This window comes from Aspergillus melleus, assembly GCF_016097325.1.
Source record: "Aspergillus melleus strain CBS 546.65 chromosome Unknown contig4, whole genome shotgun sequence".
NCBI lineage: Eukaryota > Fungi > Ascomycota > Eurotiomycetes > Eurotiales > Aspergillaceae > Aspergillus > Aspergillus melleus.
In genome coordinates this window covers 4,736,790-4,753,978 of record NW_025763373.1, presented here as the reverse complement: position 1 = coordinate 4,753,978, position 17,189 = coordinate 4,736,790, and the positions used below count along the sequence as shown (strand labels likewise).

Genomic DNA, 17,189 nt, shown 5'->3' with positions numbered 1-17,189 from the left:
GCAAGAAGATGAAGAAGTAGCAGTGATACAGAGCCATACAGAGCCTGAGTTACCAGAGAATATCACACAAACACGAGCTTCAGGAAGATTCAGAAAGAGGAAGAATAGGGAGGATGATGAGTTTGAGTATCATTAATATATTGAATTACTGCTTTTTAAATAGTATCTTAATAACTAATCTCTGCACGCTGACCGCTTCAGCAAGTAAGAATATAAGATATAACCAGGCGAAGTAGACATTACAACGAGTCAATGATTGCTTTTCAAGAGAAATAATGTAAGAGAAATACTCAATATTACAGCTAAAAAATGCATAAATTATGCAGTCATGAGATCGGAGCATGTTTGCACTGTTTAGCCTAGTTTGGGGGCCCATTTGGGCCCCATCTAATGGCCGTGGGCCCCTGGGCTCAGCCCATAGCCCATTATGGGCCCTAAAACCTGGCCCAAAGCCCAGCCCATTTGTGGGCTGGGTTGGGTTGGGCTTGGGCTTTCGTGGGCTCTGATGAAGTCTATTTATATATAATTTATATCTGATGATCCAGACTCTTTATCACCGTTCTTCTTTCTATTCTTCATGTGGCCTTAGATTCTTTCGTTAGCCTCGTCGAGGTTATCTTTAACTTTATTCTATGTTATAGAGTCCTTCAAATCAGCCTTCTAGATGTTATTATTGAGCGTCCCGATCCACTCGGCCAGATGAATCCCCTCGGTAGACGACAATGTATTCATAATAGTGGACCGGTTTAGCAAGCGCACAGTATCAATACCCTGCTTTAAGACCATTACAGCAGAGGGCATGGCGAAACGCTTCCTACAACGAGTACCTCTGGACCGGTCTACCCGATAGTATTGTCTCAGACAGGGGAGGACAGTTCATCTCTGAATTCTGGACAGAGCTCTGCAAGATCCTGGGAGTGAGACTGAAGCTGTCCTCTGGATATCATCCGCCGACGAATGGAGGAACAGAGGTAGTTAATCAGTACGTGGCTCAGCGCTTGTGTCCTTTTGTGAATTACTACCAGGACGGTTGGCCAGAGTTGCTACCTATAATGGACTTCGCAGCAGCGGCACTGCCACACGAGTCAACTGGCGTGTCCCCGTTCTTTGTGGAAAGAGGATTTGAACCCCGCATGTCTTTTGATTGGCAAGGAGCCTCAGAACCCCGAGAGTTGAAGGTAGAGAGCCAACAGGCGCAAACCATGGCCCACCGATTAGAAGAGATATGAAGCTACGTAAAGGACCGCATAGGCGATGCTCAGCAACGCCATCAGACCCAGATAAATTACCACCGCAGAGAAGTCGACTTCACGCCAAAAGACATGGTCATGGTGACAACAAAGGACTGGCAGTTAGGACGTCCTAGCCGCAAGCTCAGCCAACAAGCAATGGGACCATTCAAGATCCTGAAGAAAAGAGACCACTCCTACCTGCTCAATCTGCCAGAATTTATACGCGTCCATCCTCTCTTTGCACCTGAGAAGTTTCGGCGTGCGAATGAAACAGAGCCATTACGAGGGCAAATTCAGGATCCACAGGAGCCGGTTGAGGTCAATGACCAGGAGGAGTGGGAGGTTGAGCGGATTCTCGCCTGCCGTCTGCACTATCGGAAGCTTCAGTACTGAGTTAAGTGGACTGGTCATGATGATGACAACGCCTGGTATCCTGCTCGGAATTTCAAGAATTCGCCGGCCCTGATTCGCGATTTCCATGTCCGATATCCCAATCTCCCCGGGCCCCCGTCTCGCCTCGACCTATGGCTAAAGGCCGCTGGGGATGATGAGTTCCTGCTTGATCATCCCGATGATGATAAACCTCGGCAGCATGGCAGTTGAGGGCAACTGCGCTCTGGAAGGGGGGGGGGTAATGTGATGTCCTGACCTCTGACCTCACTGTATGTAGCGATGTTTGCATGGTTTGCACTGTTTGATTTGTTTGTCCCACGATGGGTTTGTTTACATACTCCCTAATGCAGTAACCCATTTCTCTTTCTTTCTTCTTCTTCAACCTAGTGCCTCGTATTTAGCTTACAATAACGATTTATTTCTTTATTCTTGAAGCTGCCACGAAATATAGTATTGATAAAATGTACAAGATCCCACCACTTAAAATCGAATGCCACGTACACGACCACGCTAATCAGTATTCAATATAGCAATCTGTCTGTCGATTCTGATTTGGTTAGTATATCACTGCAAAAGATATTCTGCCCTCTAAAAGTAGAATAAGAAGCTGAACCTACCGGAAGCTTCCCGGCTCCCAAGACAATATTTGCTAGCGGAACCATGCCGCCTAAAAAGTCCGCTAGCTGGTCCGCGGCACTACCGAAATCCCAGTCTCCTACAGAGCAGTACGGCAGATTCTGTCCTTTATTTTCTTCTGAATCGTCCACGGAGTTGAAAGTATCGCTGCCAATGTGGAATATGAGATCCGAGTGATCAACGGGGTAGGGGCGAGGGGATACTCCCATCCGCTTGTTTAACGAACTCCGGCGACGCTCCCCCTCATCTAAAAACTTGACGGATGCGACTGGCTTAATCTTAATTGGGTAGTCCTCGTGGTTTGTAACAGGAATGGTGAGATCATCGCCTAGATTCACCTTAACAGCCTCCCTCTGGTCAGCTACTATGACCTGGTCTGTATCGTTCATAACGGCAGCCAGGATAACGGTTGGCCCGATGGCGTCGGTCTGCCAAGCTTCCCAGACATGGATCGTTGCAGTGCCTGGCTGCGGGTGGAGGGTTGATATAGCGGCTGGCTCGTCGCACGTTGTATGTGTCCAGGGATCGGCTACTTCAGTCGCGGTGTCGCATGAATAGACGAGACTCTCAATCGGGTTCGTCCAGACATAGCCGGTGACCGTAGGAGCTGGGGTTATTGTTTCGGAAACGGTGGTAGAAGGGAATGTAGTATAACCGCAGACATCGTAGCTTCTGTCAAATGCAGGTGCGGTGAAGTACTTGGTTTCCGACTCTGTGCATTGACACACAAGCGATGGCTTACCCCTATATGTAAACATTAGTTTGTTTATTATTCTCGCCAGGATGTAAAGTACAGCGCTGGAGAAGTAAAAGCGTACTTAGGTTGGCAAGTGACGGAGGGCGTTACTGTTGGTGTTAACGTTGTGGTCGATAATACTGGCGTAAGTGTAGGAACGACTGTTCTTGATGGTTGAATTGGTGAATTTGTCCTCGAAACTGGAGTAGCCGCACTAGAACTTTCCGAAGAGGATGGCTTGGGGGATGATGAAGTTAGAGTCGGTGTTAAAGCTGGAGATGAATACGGAGGCAGGATAGTAAAGACTTCGTAAGTCAAGGGTGGTAACGAGGCCTGTGACGAAACTGGCGATAAGGCTAGCGTTGATGACGGAGGCAGGACAGTAAATACTTCCATAGTGAGTGGTATATCGATAGCCAACTCAGAGGTGATTATCGAAGTACTTGTCTTCTCTGTTTCCGTAATATCGCAGCCCACGGTCGTACTTGTCTTAGTAGAAGTGGAACAAGCAGTTGTCGTCGTCTCAAAGCCCTTGATACTTGTCGGGATAACAGAACACAAGATTGATTCAGGGAAGAGTGTCTGTGTAGAAGCAACAGTACAGGACTACGCTGTACTAGTAGCACGACTGACGCTACTTGTGGTAGTTTTGTCGTCGTCATCGTCGTCATCGTCATCTTCAGGATCATTGTTTGGATCTGGAGCTCCTGCAGATCCTCCAGCCGCAGGTGAAGGCGATTGATTATTGCTGCAGCCAATTATGCATGGGATATTGATACCGCTGGATATACCAGGCAGGTTAAAGTAAGTTCCTTCAGTATTTACCCCGTGTAGAGCTTGTCCTAAGAAGACAGGAAGGATTGTTTGGTGGTGGTCTTCTATAGTGGTGATTATAGTATTCTCCGAACTAAGGGACGCGATACTGCTGATGGAGAAACCCTCAGGCGGGGTGGTAAAGGTTGGTAATAAAGAGCTAGTTTGGCTTAGAACTCCAGCTGCTATACCACCTTGGGGTTCGGATGTTGAGGCAGTTTCCGAACTCATTGCGCCTGATGTGCCTGTTGTGGATGTCTCAGAGGGCACAGGTGGTGCATTTGAACCAGGGACTGGGGATTCAGATATTCCAGAAGGGCTTGTAGCTGGAGGGTTTAATGGATCTAGAGGAGCAGATCCAGTTCCCCTTCGCCCTATAGAGCTTGAACTCGAGGTAGATAAAGGTAGACCACTCAACATGTCAGGGACATTACTCTTGGAAGACACTGGCGAGGGGGTGGTAGGTGGATGAGGCGTAGTAGATGGAAATGATAGTGGATTTAGATTTGCTTCAGGAGATACAGACTTGGTCGAAAAACCATTCTGTGTGCTGATTTGCTGTGGGTCGACCGAAGGAGGCAGAACGAGAGACGGAATAGAAGACGGAATAGAAGACAGAATAGAAGACGGAACTGAAGATGGAACAGACGATGGAACGCGAGAGCTGCCTGGCAGACATGCAGCCTGCTGTGCTAGGAATAATAACAGGGATACAGGCACGGAGAGCATTTTGATAGCTGCTTTATCCCAGCATTGAGATACAGGAAAAGGAAGAAAGAGTGAATGGATGGATAAAGGAATGAATAAAAGAAAGAAAGAAAGATAGATAAAGGAAATGAACTATTTCAAGACGAACAGAGCGCGGCGGACCACTTCTATTCTAACATGCAGAGCACTTGGAATATATACTATTCACATATCCCCAATATCTCCTGGACTCATGCACCATCAAGTGAGAAACCCATAAAATTACCCAGATACCTAAGGACCGTTCTGTCTACCCTAACGACCTAGTGTGTCGCACCACTTAGCTATCAAGGGCCCGGTGATCCATATGCAAGGTCTATGAACATCTTAGCCAAACGTGGCTATGACAGGCTAGTAATTCATGAGGAATGCTACCTAGTTAGCCTTTACACGATATCGATCCTTACCCGTATTGACTGACGCTTACGGGCCAGGCCCCGACGCGAATTTGATATTCTTATCCAAATATGCACAAGCGACCCAGTCGATCCCAACTCGAGCGATGCTGACCGTCTGCCCTATCTAGATAAAGAAAGACATATGTCTATTATAATATAACAAATGTGTGTTTCTTTAAGCTATTAGTGGCGGACCCGACCACCCACCGCCTTATGTATTCTATAAATCACGCATTGACTGCAGCGATACAGCAATAGCCAATAAAAAAGAACAGAGCTTTCGAATGGATTTATTATCAGATTGATTGGCATAAGTCCTGTTTATTATAATTAGTATTAATCTTTACCGGGCTTGTCCTTGTCCTCTTGAATGTCGATCGTAATTCCACGGGCACCAGGCACATGCTATTTGTAGCAAGTGTAACACTATAGCTCTATCCGTCCATTAAAACATCTGATTAGAGTAATGTTTCGAGGGATTATCTCGGTGGTAGATGCCAGAAATTAACGTCGGTAGTAAATGTAAGGAGTGCAGTTCAGAAAAGAATCTCAGGGGTGAGTGTAGGAGTGACATCCAGAAGATAAGATCGACGGTGGCTGCCAGGGTCCTGCGTGCGTCCTATTGGTAATAGACACTTGACGAGCTACCTGCTGCGAGGACCTGGGGCCAAAATGGATATTATAGGCTGCAGTGACCTTGTTTCCATTCTCAAATGAAGGGTCCCTTCGAAATCCCACACCTGATATTTACTGCTGAGATCGTCTTCTGGGCCCCAACGATGAGACTATCCACTAAGTGGTTAAGGTTGAAACAGGGAGAGTGTTACGGCCTCGTTGGCGAAGATCTCTGCGCAGCGCTGCTTCCAACATGGGTGCCATTCCGTCTCGCACAAGGGTGCGGTTTTGTGCTAGGGGCCGTTTTCACCGGCTAGGTGCGACTCCACGGTCGAAGACGGATATATAACCTATGAGTCTGTTCCAAATAATAGAGACATTTTGTTCAATCCAAATTTATTTTGTGCCAACTGCTATCTTATTTCTTTCTAACCTTGAGCACTAGAATCTTCCTTCGCCATGAATCTCTTCACCGGGAAAAGTCAGCTGCTGGCTCTACTTTTCCTCGTTCTCTCCTGCATTACTCTTTGTCTGTCCTCGCCGACGCAATCCCTGGCGTAAGTTCCCCAGACAGATACTGTTTACAATAAAACACGCAGACTGAAGGACGCAGTGATCCCGTGCCCCTTGGTAAACGTACTTTCCTGACTGTCACTACCTTCGGGAGTAGTAGTGGCCCGCTTCGGCGTCAGGCACCGGGAGACAACCTGAGGAGGTACCAACAAATCCTCGATGAAATTGAAGCCAACCCACAGGTCGATGTCAACACGGAACAGTCTAAGGCATTCGACGATAAGCCAACCGTACTCGGCAGCCATGGCTTCCAAACGTGCTTCGGCATAGTGGTTCTGTCCGACCATGGCGTCATCCTCGGGCACTACAACCCAAGCCAGACAGATATCGACCAAGCCAAAGAACACATCCCCAAGCTTTACCAGGAGAATAAGGACAGGCTTGCTGGGGCGACGGCGTACCTTCTTGCAAGCGTTGACTTGTGGACAGAGGAATACATCGATCCGGAGCTTACATCTGAATTGGAAGACATGATAAACAGCGAACTGGGGCTGGAACCTCACATCGTGAAATATACGGATCAGTCGAACCTGCTAGCGAAATCTTCAGACGAACTCAGGGATGATGATGATTATGATGAATGGGTGGAGAAGCTCATGCATGGGGAGATCCTGGTAAAGCATCCGGGTGGCAAGGATCCTAAGGGAGCCGAGCTTATCTTCGTCCACCTTCAAATGCAAAAGGATCCCTAGACCAGTCGTTTATCAATCAACCGGGCTCGACGGCTGGTAGTTTCCTTACCCTGTCACAGGTACTAATATGCTTACTATCGGCGATGGGGCTTTGCATATAATTCTATAGCGAGTGAACTCGATATACAGATTGTGAAAACAAGTCAGATTTGTCTCTCTGATACAAATTAAATAAATCTCCCACCTAACATTGTAACAGCCTCTTCATAGCCTAATTGCAACCCAATGTCCCTCACAGTACGGCCCATTTTATCTCTCACACTAACATCAGCACCCCGCTGCAGCAGGAGCCGCACGCAGTCCAATGCATTACCCCTAACCGCATAATATAGAGCCGTTTCCGTCCACTGGTAGTAGTCATGATATTCGTACTCACGCTGATTCACAGGGAAGCCAACTTCATCCAGTAACCACTCCAGAACATCGGTCCTGCCGCCTTGGGCAGCCCGATGCAGGGCATTACTGCGACAGAAATTGCCCCCGTGGGCGGCGAGAAGTCGGAGAGTCTGCATTGAGCCATGTTTAGCAGCAAAGCTAAGGACATCAATATGACCTTTGTAACCTTGGGCGTTTGGATCAGCGCCATGGGCGAGGCACCAGCGTACGCGTCTCTCACAGTTCACGACTTGTCTGGAAACGATTTAAATTAGAATGGCCCCCCGGCGTATATTACCTAGGGAGACTTACTACTCGATAGATAGGTAGATCCATGGCAAGGGGAGATGCAACTAGAAATTCACGCACCTGAGGATCGTACAATGGTTCTGCTTTATCGGCTCATTGATCTCCCATCCATATTTCTGAAATAACTCCAGGACATCAAAAGAATCCGTCTCCATCGCCCTCTGCACGGCGATGCGTGAAACTGGCCACTTTCTGTCTTCCAGAAGGTACTGGATTACATTTACTTGATTCCTCCTTGACACCTGGATCATCAACCGGTTCAGCATAATATAAATTAAATCTATGGGCTCGGCGGGGTGATACTTGCGACCGAGCGCCTGGCAGACTTCCTTTTTCTCGGCGACCGTAATATTAGAGCATAGATAATCCTCTTGCGTCAGGTTGTTACCGGTTATGCCTGCTTCCCAGTGGGCGAGCTGGGTTTGGAGCTGAGCGAGGTTGCCGTCCTTGGCGCTGACTTGCATCTCGTAGCCGAGCTTCTGTTCTATTTTGGCTGTTGCCATGGCGCGGTGTTTATTTCGGGTGGATTGAGAGGGGGTTTATTTTCTTCCTGGAAAATGTAAGAAGTTTAGCGGATGAGCAAGGGGACATTTATAGCCTATGGAGTGTAGTAGGGAAGGTTTGGCCCCCATGCTCGTGATGAGGTAATAATGAGCTCACAGGAATCACTGGCCCAGACACAAACCAATCAGACTATTTGCACCAGGCGTATTTAGAGGATGGTTGGGATATATCTATTAGCAACTTGGTCCGCTCTCCGCCTCCAAATATATTGCCTCCTACTTCGTGAAAATTAGGTTTAGTGGGTCCAGGGGACACAAACCATCATCCACCCGATTTAATATCAATGAAAGTCTTGATTATTCTAACTATGCGGACGGGCTTATAGTTATGCAATGTCTCAACCTTGAAAATGATCAATCATTCAACAGGCAAAGTGATTATGTTGAATAAGTGACTGACTGATTGATTATTTCGGCTGAGCAAGGCAACGACTGGACCCTGCAAGGCTGAAACGCTTCAAACGGCCGGTAGATCGCTCGGTGTAAGGACCCGGAGGCTTTCTAGGCATCTTGACAGGCGTTTTCTAGGCCCCCACCTCGTTATTGCGCATTTTTCTTGAAAAGCCCTCCACAGAACTCGTTCGTTCATTACTCCATACATCCTGGACAGCAACTTTCCACCATGCCTTCCGACTCCCCTTTAGGCCGTTTTCCGGCCGAGTTTTCGTATCGATTTTTCGGGTCCTTCAGGGTTTCGCCCCAACCACTCACTTTTTACCCATGGACTGGCATGGTTGTTAATAGGTCTAGATGCCCTTGCGGAGATGGTTGCAAATGATATAATATACTAAATAAAAATTGTACAATCGGGGGCCGTGCGAAGACCGGGACAAATTAACCAGGCGAAGTGTTTGAAGTCGGCTAGCGGCTGTCGATCGATGTACATACTATATCTTAACTACGGTGTAGTTAACTACTACGTTAGTGCTTACAGGTGTACTCAGTTCTGTCGATTCTTATTTCCAATAGAAGCATCCAACGGGGTCGGTGGGGCTTTGAATCTGACTGCAGCTTAGGGCCGGCGGGAAGGATGTAACCGTGATGATCCCGTCAGGTAGCCGTGGTTGAGCCGACCCACCCACCGCCTTCCGCCGGTGGGTGGTCTGCAGCGGAAAGGAATTTTCACCGGAAAGGAAGAAATGAAGCAATTTGTATAAAATTATATATATCAATCAATCACGCGGAGGATCAAAACAAGCGATATTATCAATACAATCAGTAGCTGATTCTGCATCAGGGACTGCAGGTTGAGGAGGTAAACAACCGTATTTCTCTTTATACGCCTTATTCAATCTCTTATCCTTGCTGGCGGCCTCTTTCGCTCGTTTATTCGCGATAGAGCCATTTGCATCCTTTACACTCAATATTCAACTATCCGAAAGGCCCTTTACCTCTCGCTTAGTCGATTTTCGCTTGCGCGGGCCCGAAAGCGCCTCTATTCGTTGAAGAGTAGTGATCGTATTCGCGAGATCTTCACATTGAATCTTCGCATGGTGTAGGATACGCTCAAGGTTACGCTTGACCTTCGGGGTCAAACCTTCGCTCGTGAAGATTTGAGCGATCTTCTTCTCATTTTTTTGAGCTTGTATAGAGCTTCTTGGAGGCGTGTTTTCAACGCTTAAAGAGACAGGATTCGGAGGAGGCGTAGTCTCTCCATACGGCCGAAGATCAGGCGCTGATATCAACGGAATCGGCGGTAGAGTTTCTTCAAGTGCTTCAATAATTGACGATCCATTTGGAGGGAAGATTCCGCGTTCTTTAAAGGATTCTCGTATACGCCGTTGCTTAAAGATTTCCGCGCGCGTGGCCACGATATCCTTCAAAAAAGTTGCTTTATCTCCGGACTTCCCGGTCCACTGAGATATCTCATTGTTTTTCGTCTTGAATTTCTGTTTATATGCAAGAAAAGGGGTCCCATCAAGAGGTTGACAGATATCCGTTGTATGAGATAAAAAACAGAAAGGAATAATCTCGTAGGTCTCGCAGAGTTGAAGAAATTCAACTGTTTTATGTGAAGTATGACCGTCAAAGATCAGCACGCGTTTTTCTCCTTTTTTGGTGCGATTCAGAGTTTCCTCGTGAAATAAGCGAAGCCATTCAAGCGCGAGTTTATCGTTGATATAGCCTTTTTCTGATACTGCAGTATAGAGGTCAGGTAGATCCTCGTGATACCAGTTTTTCATAAACTTCTTGCCTTTGAAGATAAAAAGTGGTTTCATGATCCAGCCGTCTGCAGAAATGCATTCAAGCGCTGTTATATTTTCAGAATGCTCGGATTCTGCAAGATCACGAACTCTTCCTTTCCTAGTCAGGACGTTTTGACGCTTTCCTTTGCTTGATTGAAAACCGCATTCATCGAAATTGTATACGAGGCGCGCAGGAAGGCCTTTAAGCACGTTGAAGAGCTGATTATACCAGAATTGAAGCAGTCCAACATCTTCAGCATCTAATCGCTTCTTTTCTTTCGGTTTTTGAACTATCTTCTTCAATTTGAGATGATCAAGAAGCCTCTGGTTGAAGCGATACGCCCATGTTGCGGAAACACGTTGATTCAATCCCGTACGCTGCAAGGTCTGATTTGCCATCTCTTTAATCATTGATATCGTAACAGAAAGATAAAGATCATCCATACGAATGATCCACCGCTTCAAAGCCTCCTCCTGATACTCATTGAGCGTTTTATTTTGTGGGATTTGAGCAGTACGAGGCGATCGATTGCCTGAAACGCGTCCGTGGAGTGTGCGATAGGGAACCTCGAAATCTCGCGCAATTTTTGCTATAGAGAGATTTTTATTGCAACGAGCGTATTCAGCGGCCTCGTTTACACGTTCTTCTCGAATTTTGCAAGATTTAGGCATGTTTGGTGGTTTGTATGGCTTCAAAATAATAAAAATATGAATTTCTTCCTTTCCGGTGAAAATTCCTTTCCGCTGCAGACCACCCACCGGCGGAAGGCGGTGGGTGGGTCGGCTCAACCACGGCTATGGGTCGCGGGCCCGACCACCCGCGGGTCGACTCAATGATCTCTCCATTAAGGGACAGCGGACCAGGTGCGCGTCGTACATAATCGCGGTAAGGATCGTCATAGTTAGCGCGCATACGAAAATACAACGCATCCCACGAAGACATGATCCGGGTGGTCCGTACAAAGGGATATGGTTAGCTATTATTAGAGTCCAGCGATTGCAGTAGTACCGAGAGAATTCCAAGGCTGACTATGTCCTTGCCCCGGTCGAACCGGCCGAGGAGGTGGAGAACGTCGGGCGCCTTAAGGCGACCCCTGCCACGGAGTGCTACGGGGGAACTTTTCCAGGATATACACGCAGCACCTTAGACGGTGGGGGCGATGCTATATAAAACGTTAACTTAAGTTGTATATAATATTCTATTTAATATATAATATAAGTCTAGCCAGGGGCTCATGTATATTAAGATATTAAAATCTTGATAGTAGTGAAAAAGTGCTATATAAGAAGGATTTGTACTCTTGTTATTATCGCTTAAAATATGTTTTGGTGCATTGAGTATAACGGCGGGGTCGCTTTTATATAGTTCGACAAGGGTGTCAAATACTCAAACCCCAATCAAGATAGAGCCAGTCTCATCCGTCAGTTCTTGAATGAGGGGGAGCGTCGCCGGAGTTTGTTAAACCAGCGAATAGGGGTACCCCCTCGCCCCTACCCCGTTGACTACTCGGACATTGTATTCCACATTGGCAGTGACAGAATCCGCCATACTGCTCTGTAGGAGACTGGGATTTTGGTAGTGCCACGGACCAGCTAGTGGACTTTTTGGGCAGCATGGTTCTACTAGCAAATGTTATCTTGGTAACCAGGAAGCTTCCGGTAGGTTCTGCTTCTTATTCAGCTTCTTTGCAATAACATACTAAATCAGAAACGATAGATGAATTGCTACAAGTTGTACCGAGTACCGTGACGCGTAGGGGCCCACTATTATTGCTTATTATACTCCCTTTCTCCTCTTTGGAGGAAGGCTGTGTGTGTGTGTCAAGTGGTGAAACGTGCTAGCAAAGTATTAAAGCAACAATTCATTGATAAACAAAAGCAGGATAGTGGAGGTGTTATTCGCACCTAGTGTAGCGCAATGACGCCCTATCTCAGTTGCCATAACCAGTGCAGTATATATAACGAACTGAAAAAATTATATTCGACCCTCTCAAGACTAACTTTGCTTAAGTCTCTCAATATCGCTCTCCAGTCTTGGCCGCACTTGAATAATTACCTACCCTGGTGTCTATTCCAGGGCCCCGGCCCATACCTGACGGGATCATCACGGTTACATCCTTCCCGCCGGCCCTAAGCTGCAGTCAGATTCAAAGCCCTGCCGACCTCGTTGGATGCTTCTATTGGAAATAAGGATCGACAAACCTGAGTAAGCACTAAGGATAGTAATATATGGTATCGAATCAAAAGCTGCTGGCTGACTTTGAACACCTCGCCTACTATGTAGTTAATTAATCCTGGTCTTTGCACGGCCCCCTACTTTACGAATTTCATTCGGCCAATCGTATTATTTACAATTTTCTCTCCTGAAGAACAATATCAGTCCATGGACAAAATACGAGTAGTTAGAAGAAAATCCTTACAAATTGTTACTAAAGCCTGGCCTAGTGGCAGGAAAGGAAACACGGTCACAACCACGACACGCAGTGATTCGACCCTAATAACCCAGCTGTGACTATCGCCCACGGCGCCTATATCATCCACTTTCCCTACACGATTCGTTCCCACGCCTTTATATATAGAGTTAATACTCTCTTATAGAATATACAGCTGATCCGCCGTCGAAGTATCGTTGGCGCCAGGACAGCCCTCGGAGATAACCACATCGGTCTACTAGGATATGTTATACCTATGAGTATCCCTGCACCCTGGTCCCCCCTTTCCCGGGAACATAGGATAAGCGACAAGCTAACAATCCGGCGATGTAATCTAGGGAAGAAATAATTCAGCATAGATACAGCCTAACTCCTTCTGAGTTACAGGTTCCTTTTCCGGTCTCTTATATGGTATCGGCCTCCACCGTCTAGGTCCCAAAGGCCCCCAGAAGCACCCCCGTGTCTGATATGGCAGAGGCCGCCTTAGGGCCCAATGTGCTCCACTTCCTCAGCTGGTTCGACCGGGTTAAGGACACAATCTGCCTTGGAATTGTGGTATGGATGTACCTGTAATGCAGGAGGTTGTTGTTTCAGGCCGACCTAACCCCACCTCCGTTCATTTACCAAGGTACGACTATCGAACAGGGTATATTGACTGGTTTGCTTCACTCCAATTCTTCTGGCTCCTCAATCTAATACCGAAGGATATTGTCTCTACCTTAATATGCGGCTTAATGTTCACTTTCCGCAAGTCTTTGCGATGTTTATACAGAGTAATTTTTACACCCCGACTTCCTGTCAGATATAAAAGACACGGAATGATTTAACATTATACTTATCGCATGTGTTGCACACTGGCGTAAATATTTATTATCTTAGCTTCCTTGGCCTGGATTGTTATCCCATTCAGACTAAGATCAACATCAACCGCCACGAAGATGCCAAGGTTGCCATGCATGATATACCAGCACGACGTGCTTTAGATATCCTCGTGAGACTTTGGGGCCAAAGTCCTCTCCCTCCTCAATTTTCCCCGCCTGATTACTGCCTATACCATCGGCCCCGGTGCCACTCATTTTTCACTGGTGGAGGTAAGCGAGCGGGCAATCCTTGCCCTTTTATATTTGTCCTATAACACCAAGGCTTATAAAGGTCGTCTGTCCGTTAGAGATGTCCACGAGAGAATTGGAGGGATGCTACTAACTAATTCAAACTTTATCGCTCCTTTAAAAAGTCCTCAGACCAGGCCTTACAATAATACTAATTGATTACCTTCTACTATTATGTTCTCTTCCGCCGCCACGGATACTCTGCCCGCCCGGTTCAGGGAATATAGTGGGGATAAGACTCGAGATGTCGCGATTGCTTTTATTGTAATCGAAATTATTGCAGTCGGGCTACGGTACCTGGCTTTTATGCTAAGCGAGAAAAGCTTCGGCATCGATGATATTTTGATGATCCCCGGATTGATCCTTTGCTTGGCGCTGAATACTTCGGCTTTGAGTATGTTCCTTCCATCTAACTATATATTTCTCACGAAAAATGCATCCAATTTGAAGATATAATTCAAAAGCCATTGGACAAATAAAGCTAAGAAAATGACTAGTTGGTATCCGCCTAGGCCGTGTCGGCTATCATCTCGACGTCGTGAAAGCCCTCTACCCCGAGGCGATGGTCCCATGGGCCAAGGTCCTGGTCGTGACGCCTATCGTGTACTCAGCTGCCTGTATGGTCCCCAGAGTGGTGATCCTGACTCTTTATCTACGCATATTCCCCGAGAAGAAATACCGGATTGCCTGTTATGTCTTGATCGCGGTGGTTGTCGCTCTGGGCGTCGCTGATATCCTAACGGGTGCTTTCGAGTGTATCCCGATCGCGTATCTTTGGGATAAAAGTATCCCTGGGGGACGGTGCATCGATCTCACGCAGTTCTTCCATTATGGGACCCTGCCGAATGTGTTTGTCGACTTGCTTATGCTAATCCTGCCGCAGCCAATTATTTGGAAGTTGCAGACTAGCAAGCAGGTTAAGGTTGGGCTGGCGGCTACTATATTGACGGGGAGTGTGTAAGTATCTTCTCTTTTCTCTTCCTGTTTCCTTTTAATTTGTTCAGTGCGGTACACAGTTAGTTCCCTATCTTCCAAAGGACTTATTATTATGTATTTTACTATTCCCCCCTGGCGCAGGAAAGCAAGCAATCCTACACTACCGCACCCATACATATACATATTCATATATACTAACATGAACTAGAGGACTGATAACGTCCATAATGCGCTGCGTTGCATTCTTCCAAAGCAATCCACTAGAAGACGGGACCGGGTCCTCAGTGACATTCCTAAACTGGAGCATCATTGAGCCAGGCGTCTACCTCCTCGCCGCATGCCTACCCTGTTACAGGCCTCTAATCCTAGCCGTGGTTCGGCTAACTGCAAAGCACAGCACGAAGCGATCGGGAACCGCATACCTGAATCTATCAGATAGCAAGCTGATAGATGGGAGATGGAAGAATAGAGAGGTATTGTCTACTCTCTCTATTTCGAATAAACAGGAAGCCGTGGAGTTGTATCCTTTTCGGGTGAGTACTAAATCTACTAAGCGGACAAATGATGAGTGGGGTCTGCCGGAGGAGGAGGAGAGGATGGGATCTGCTCGAGGTGAATAGTCTTTCTAGCGATGGGAAAATAAACAACGTTTGTTGGGTCGGCGAATGTCATGGATACCAATACCTTGGATTTGCTTCTCTTAGTTCTACTTTACCGCTTGTACGATGCTTCGCATGCTTGAACTGCTGGCTTGTATGGGATTCAGGAGTAAATGTGCTTAATTTAACGTGAAAATTACTTGGTCTCAGGCGATGGAGGAATACCTTTCTTCCGGACTTTGGGAAGGAGAAATTGCTGTTAATAGAGGGCACTGTTTAGGATATTGATTGGATTGTCCCCAAGATAAGTCCGCCTGGACATACTTGCACGACAACTCGCTTTATCATCTGGGATTTTACCACACGCGGATATTAGAATTTTTATAGTAAGACAATATTAGAAAGAACATTATTTCTACCTACCTGCACTGATCAAGATCGAGATAAAGGCGACGAAATCTACAATCTTATCAAGCTAGATAGATTTGACTTCTACAGGTACCCGCACTGCTGCGACCCCTATTAAGCTAGATAACTTGAACCTCTATATCTACGCCACTTTAACCCCTACGCCGCTTCCGATATTTATATCTTATTAGCAATATCCTATATTATAGCCGCCTTATCTAACCCTATTTGCGTCAGCGTAGCATTTAAAGCGTTACTGCTCTCAATATCCTACACATTTTCTATATAATTCAAAGATCTCGCTCTCTAGACCTTTTACACCCTTAGGAATCTAAGCAGTATTCAGCTCCCCTACATCGTATGTGGCGCTGGCGAACTAACTTCTAGGAAATTATAGCTAATCCTAATATTTAGCATATATATACAATTGATTTTAGTAATGTGCTATATATCCATATAGTACTTTTGTTTTTAATCGCATGATTGGAATTCTTTCGCAAGTTTTTCAGATTTCTTGCGTGTTCTGACGCGGTGATCCGCTACTTGGTGTAGAACTCCACAGAGCCAGCGTCGGAGAGGGGTTGGTGATCCTGATCGTCTGTCTCACAGCCCTCGCCAGTAGCCAGCTCCACCGTAAGCACTAAAGCTTACCCGTGCTTGCCGCAGTCCGTCATAGCTCGAGTGGGCCGGTTCCGTCCGCCAAGTGAACAGTTGGGGTTAAGAGACGTCCATCACCCGAAAAGCAAAATAATCCCTCTGTTCATGCGGGGTGGATAAGGGGGCGGAATCTTAAGTAGACTACATAGAGCCAGAGTCCTCGGGTCTGTTGTGCGCAATGCAACTGGCATCTCCAGAGAATTGCTTGGCAGGAATACTAGGTATACGGAGTACGGTAAAAACCTGTTATAGCGAGATAAAGCGGACACGGTGCAATCGCAAGACTTCAACTGGTGCATCAATATATGCAGGATTGCTCCCATCTTCTAGACCTGGCAAACGACCCGTACCCATGATCGGATATACGAAGGGGGGCGGAAGTTGTTTCACGATTTCCAAGTATGGTGGGTGACCTGTTGGTCGGTCCAGATCTCCGGTTGCAGCTTGTGTGGCGGTACGGTGATGCGATATCTAATAGTACCATCGTTATGGCCTTATAATAATCGAGTACGTAATATCTTCCCGAGAAATTAGCTGTACCGCAAGGCTGATTTCGCTCTCCCGGGGGCTCCTTGTCGATCGCTGGTACCTGTAAACATGCTGTCCAGTATAATATTTCGCCCTATCGCGACCAAGGGAACTCGCAGGCCGGTACAGCTAAGGGAAGTCATTGACGAATGATACAGAAAGCAGGCCTGCATGGTATTTATTCTCTTTTATTCAATTGGATGTATATTTCTCAGTACGTAAGGCTGGGGCCCAAACAGGGATTCCATTCCC

The 17,189-nt window shown here is 46.7% G+C and overlaps 5 protein-coding genes across 5 annotated transcripts; 2 read left to right on the top strand and 3 right to left on the bottom strand.

Annotated features, from left to right (window-relative positions):
* Positions 1-2,139: 2,139 nt before the first annotated feature.
* LDX57_008406 (uncharacterized protein) lies at positions 2,140-3,019 on the bottom strand (the record flags this gene model as incomplete). Its single annotated transcript, XM_046090128.1, has 2 exons — positions 2,140-2,172; positions 2,243-3,019. The coding sequence occupies 2 exons, from the start codon at positions 3,017-3,019 to the stop codon at positions 2,140-2,142; spliced, it is 810 nt and encodes a 269-aa protein (XP_045946101.1).
* A 3,010-nt stretch (positions 3,020-6,029) lies between these two features.
* On the top strand, positions 6,030-6,835 carry LDX57_008405 (uncharacterized protein; the record flags this gene model as incomplete). The annotated part of the gene is made up of 2 exons (XM_046090127.1): positions 6,030-6,127; positions 6,184-6,835. The coding sequence occupies 2 exons, from the start codon at positions 6,030-6,032 to the stop codon at positions 6,833-6,835; spliced, it is 750 nt and encodes a 249-aa protein (XP_045946100.1).
* A 728-nt stretch (positions 6,836-7,563) lies between these two features.
* On the bottom strand, positions 7,564-8,022 carry LDX57_008404 (uncharacterized protein; the record flags this gene model as incomplete). The annotated part of the gene is made up of 1 exon (XM_046090126.1): positions 7,564-8,022. The coding sequence occupies one exon, from the start codon at positions 8,020-8,022 to the stop codon at positions 7,564-7,566; it is 459 nt and encodes a 152-aa protein (XP_045946099.1).
* A 1,237-nt stretch (positions 8,023-9,259) lies between these two features.
* On the bottom strand, positions 9,260-11,056 carry LDX57_013067 (uncharacterized protein). Its single transcript, XM_046094820.1, has one exon. It carries the CDS (start codon positions 10,938-10,940, stop codon positions 9,450-9,452), a length of 1,491 nt encoding a protein of 496 aa, XP_045946098.1. The 5' UTR covers positions 10,941-11,056; the 3' UTR covers positions 9,260-9,449.
* Positions 11,057-13,983: 2,927 nt separating this feature from the next.
* LDX57_008403 (uncharacterized protein) lies at positions 13,984-14,770 on the top strand (the record flags this gene model as incomplete). The annotated part of the gene is made up of 2 exons (XM_046090125.1): positions 13,984-14,203; positions 14,307-14,770. 2 exons carry the CDS (start codon positions 13,984-13,986, stop codon positions 14,768-14,770), a joined length of 684 nt encoding a protein of 227 aa, XP_045946097.1.
* Between the last annotated feature and the right edge of the window lie 2,419 nt (positions 14,771-17,189).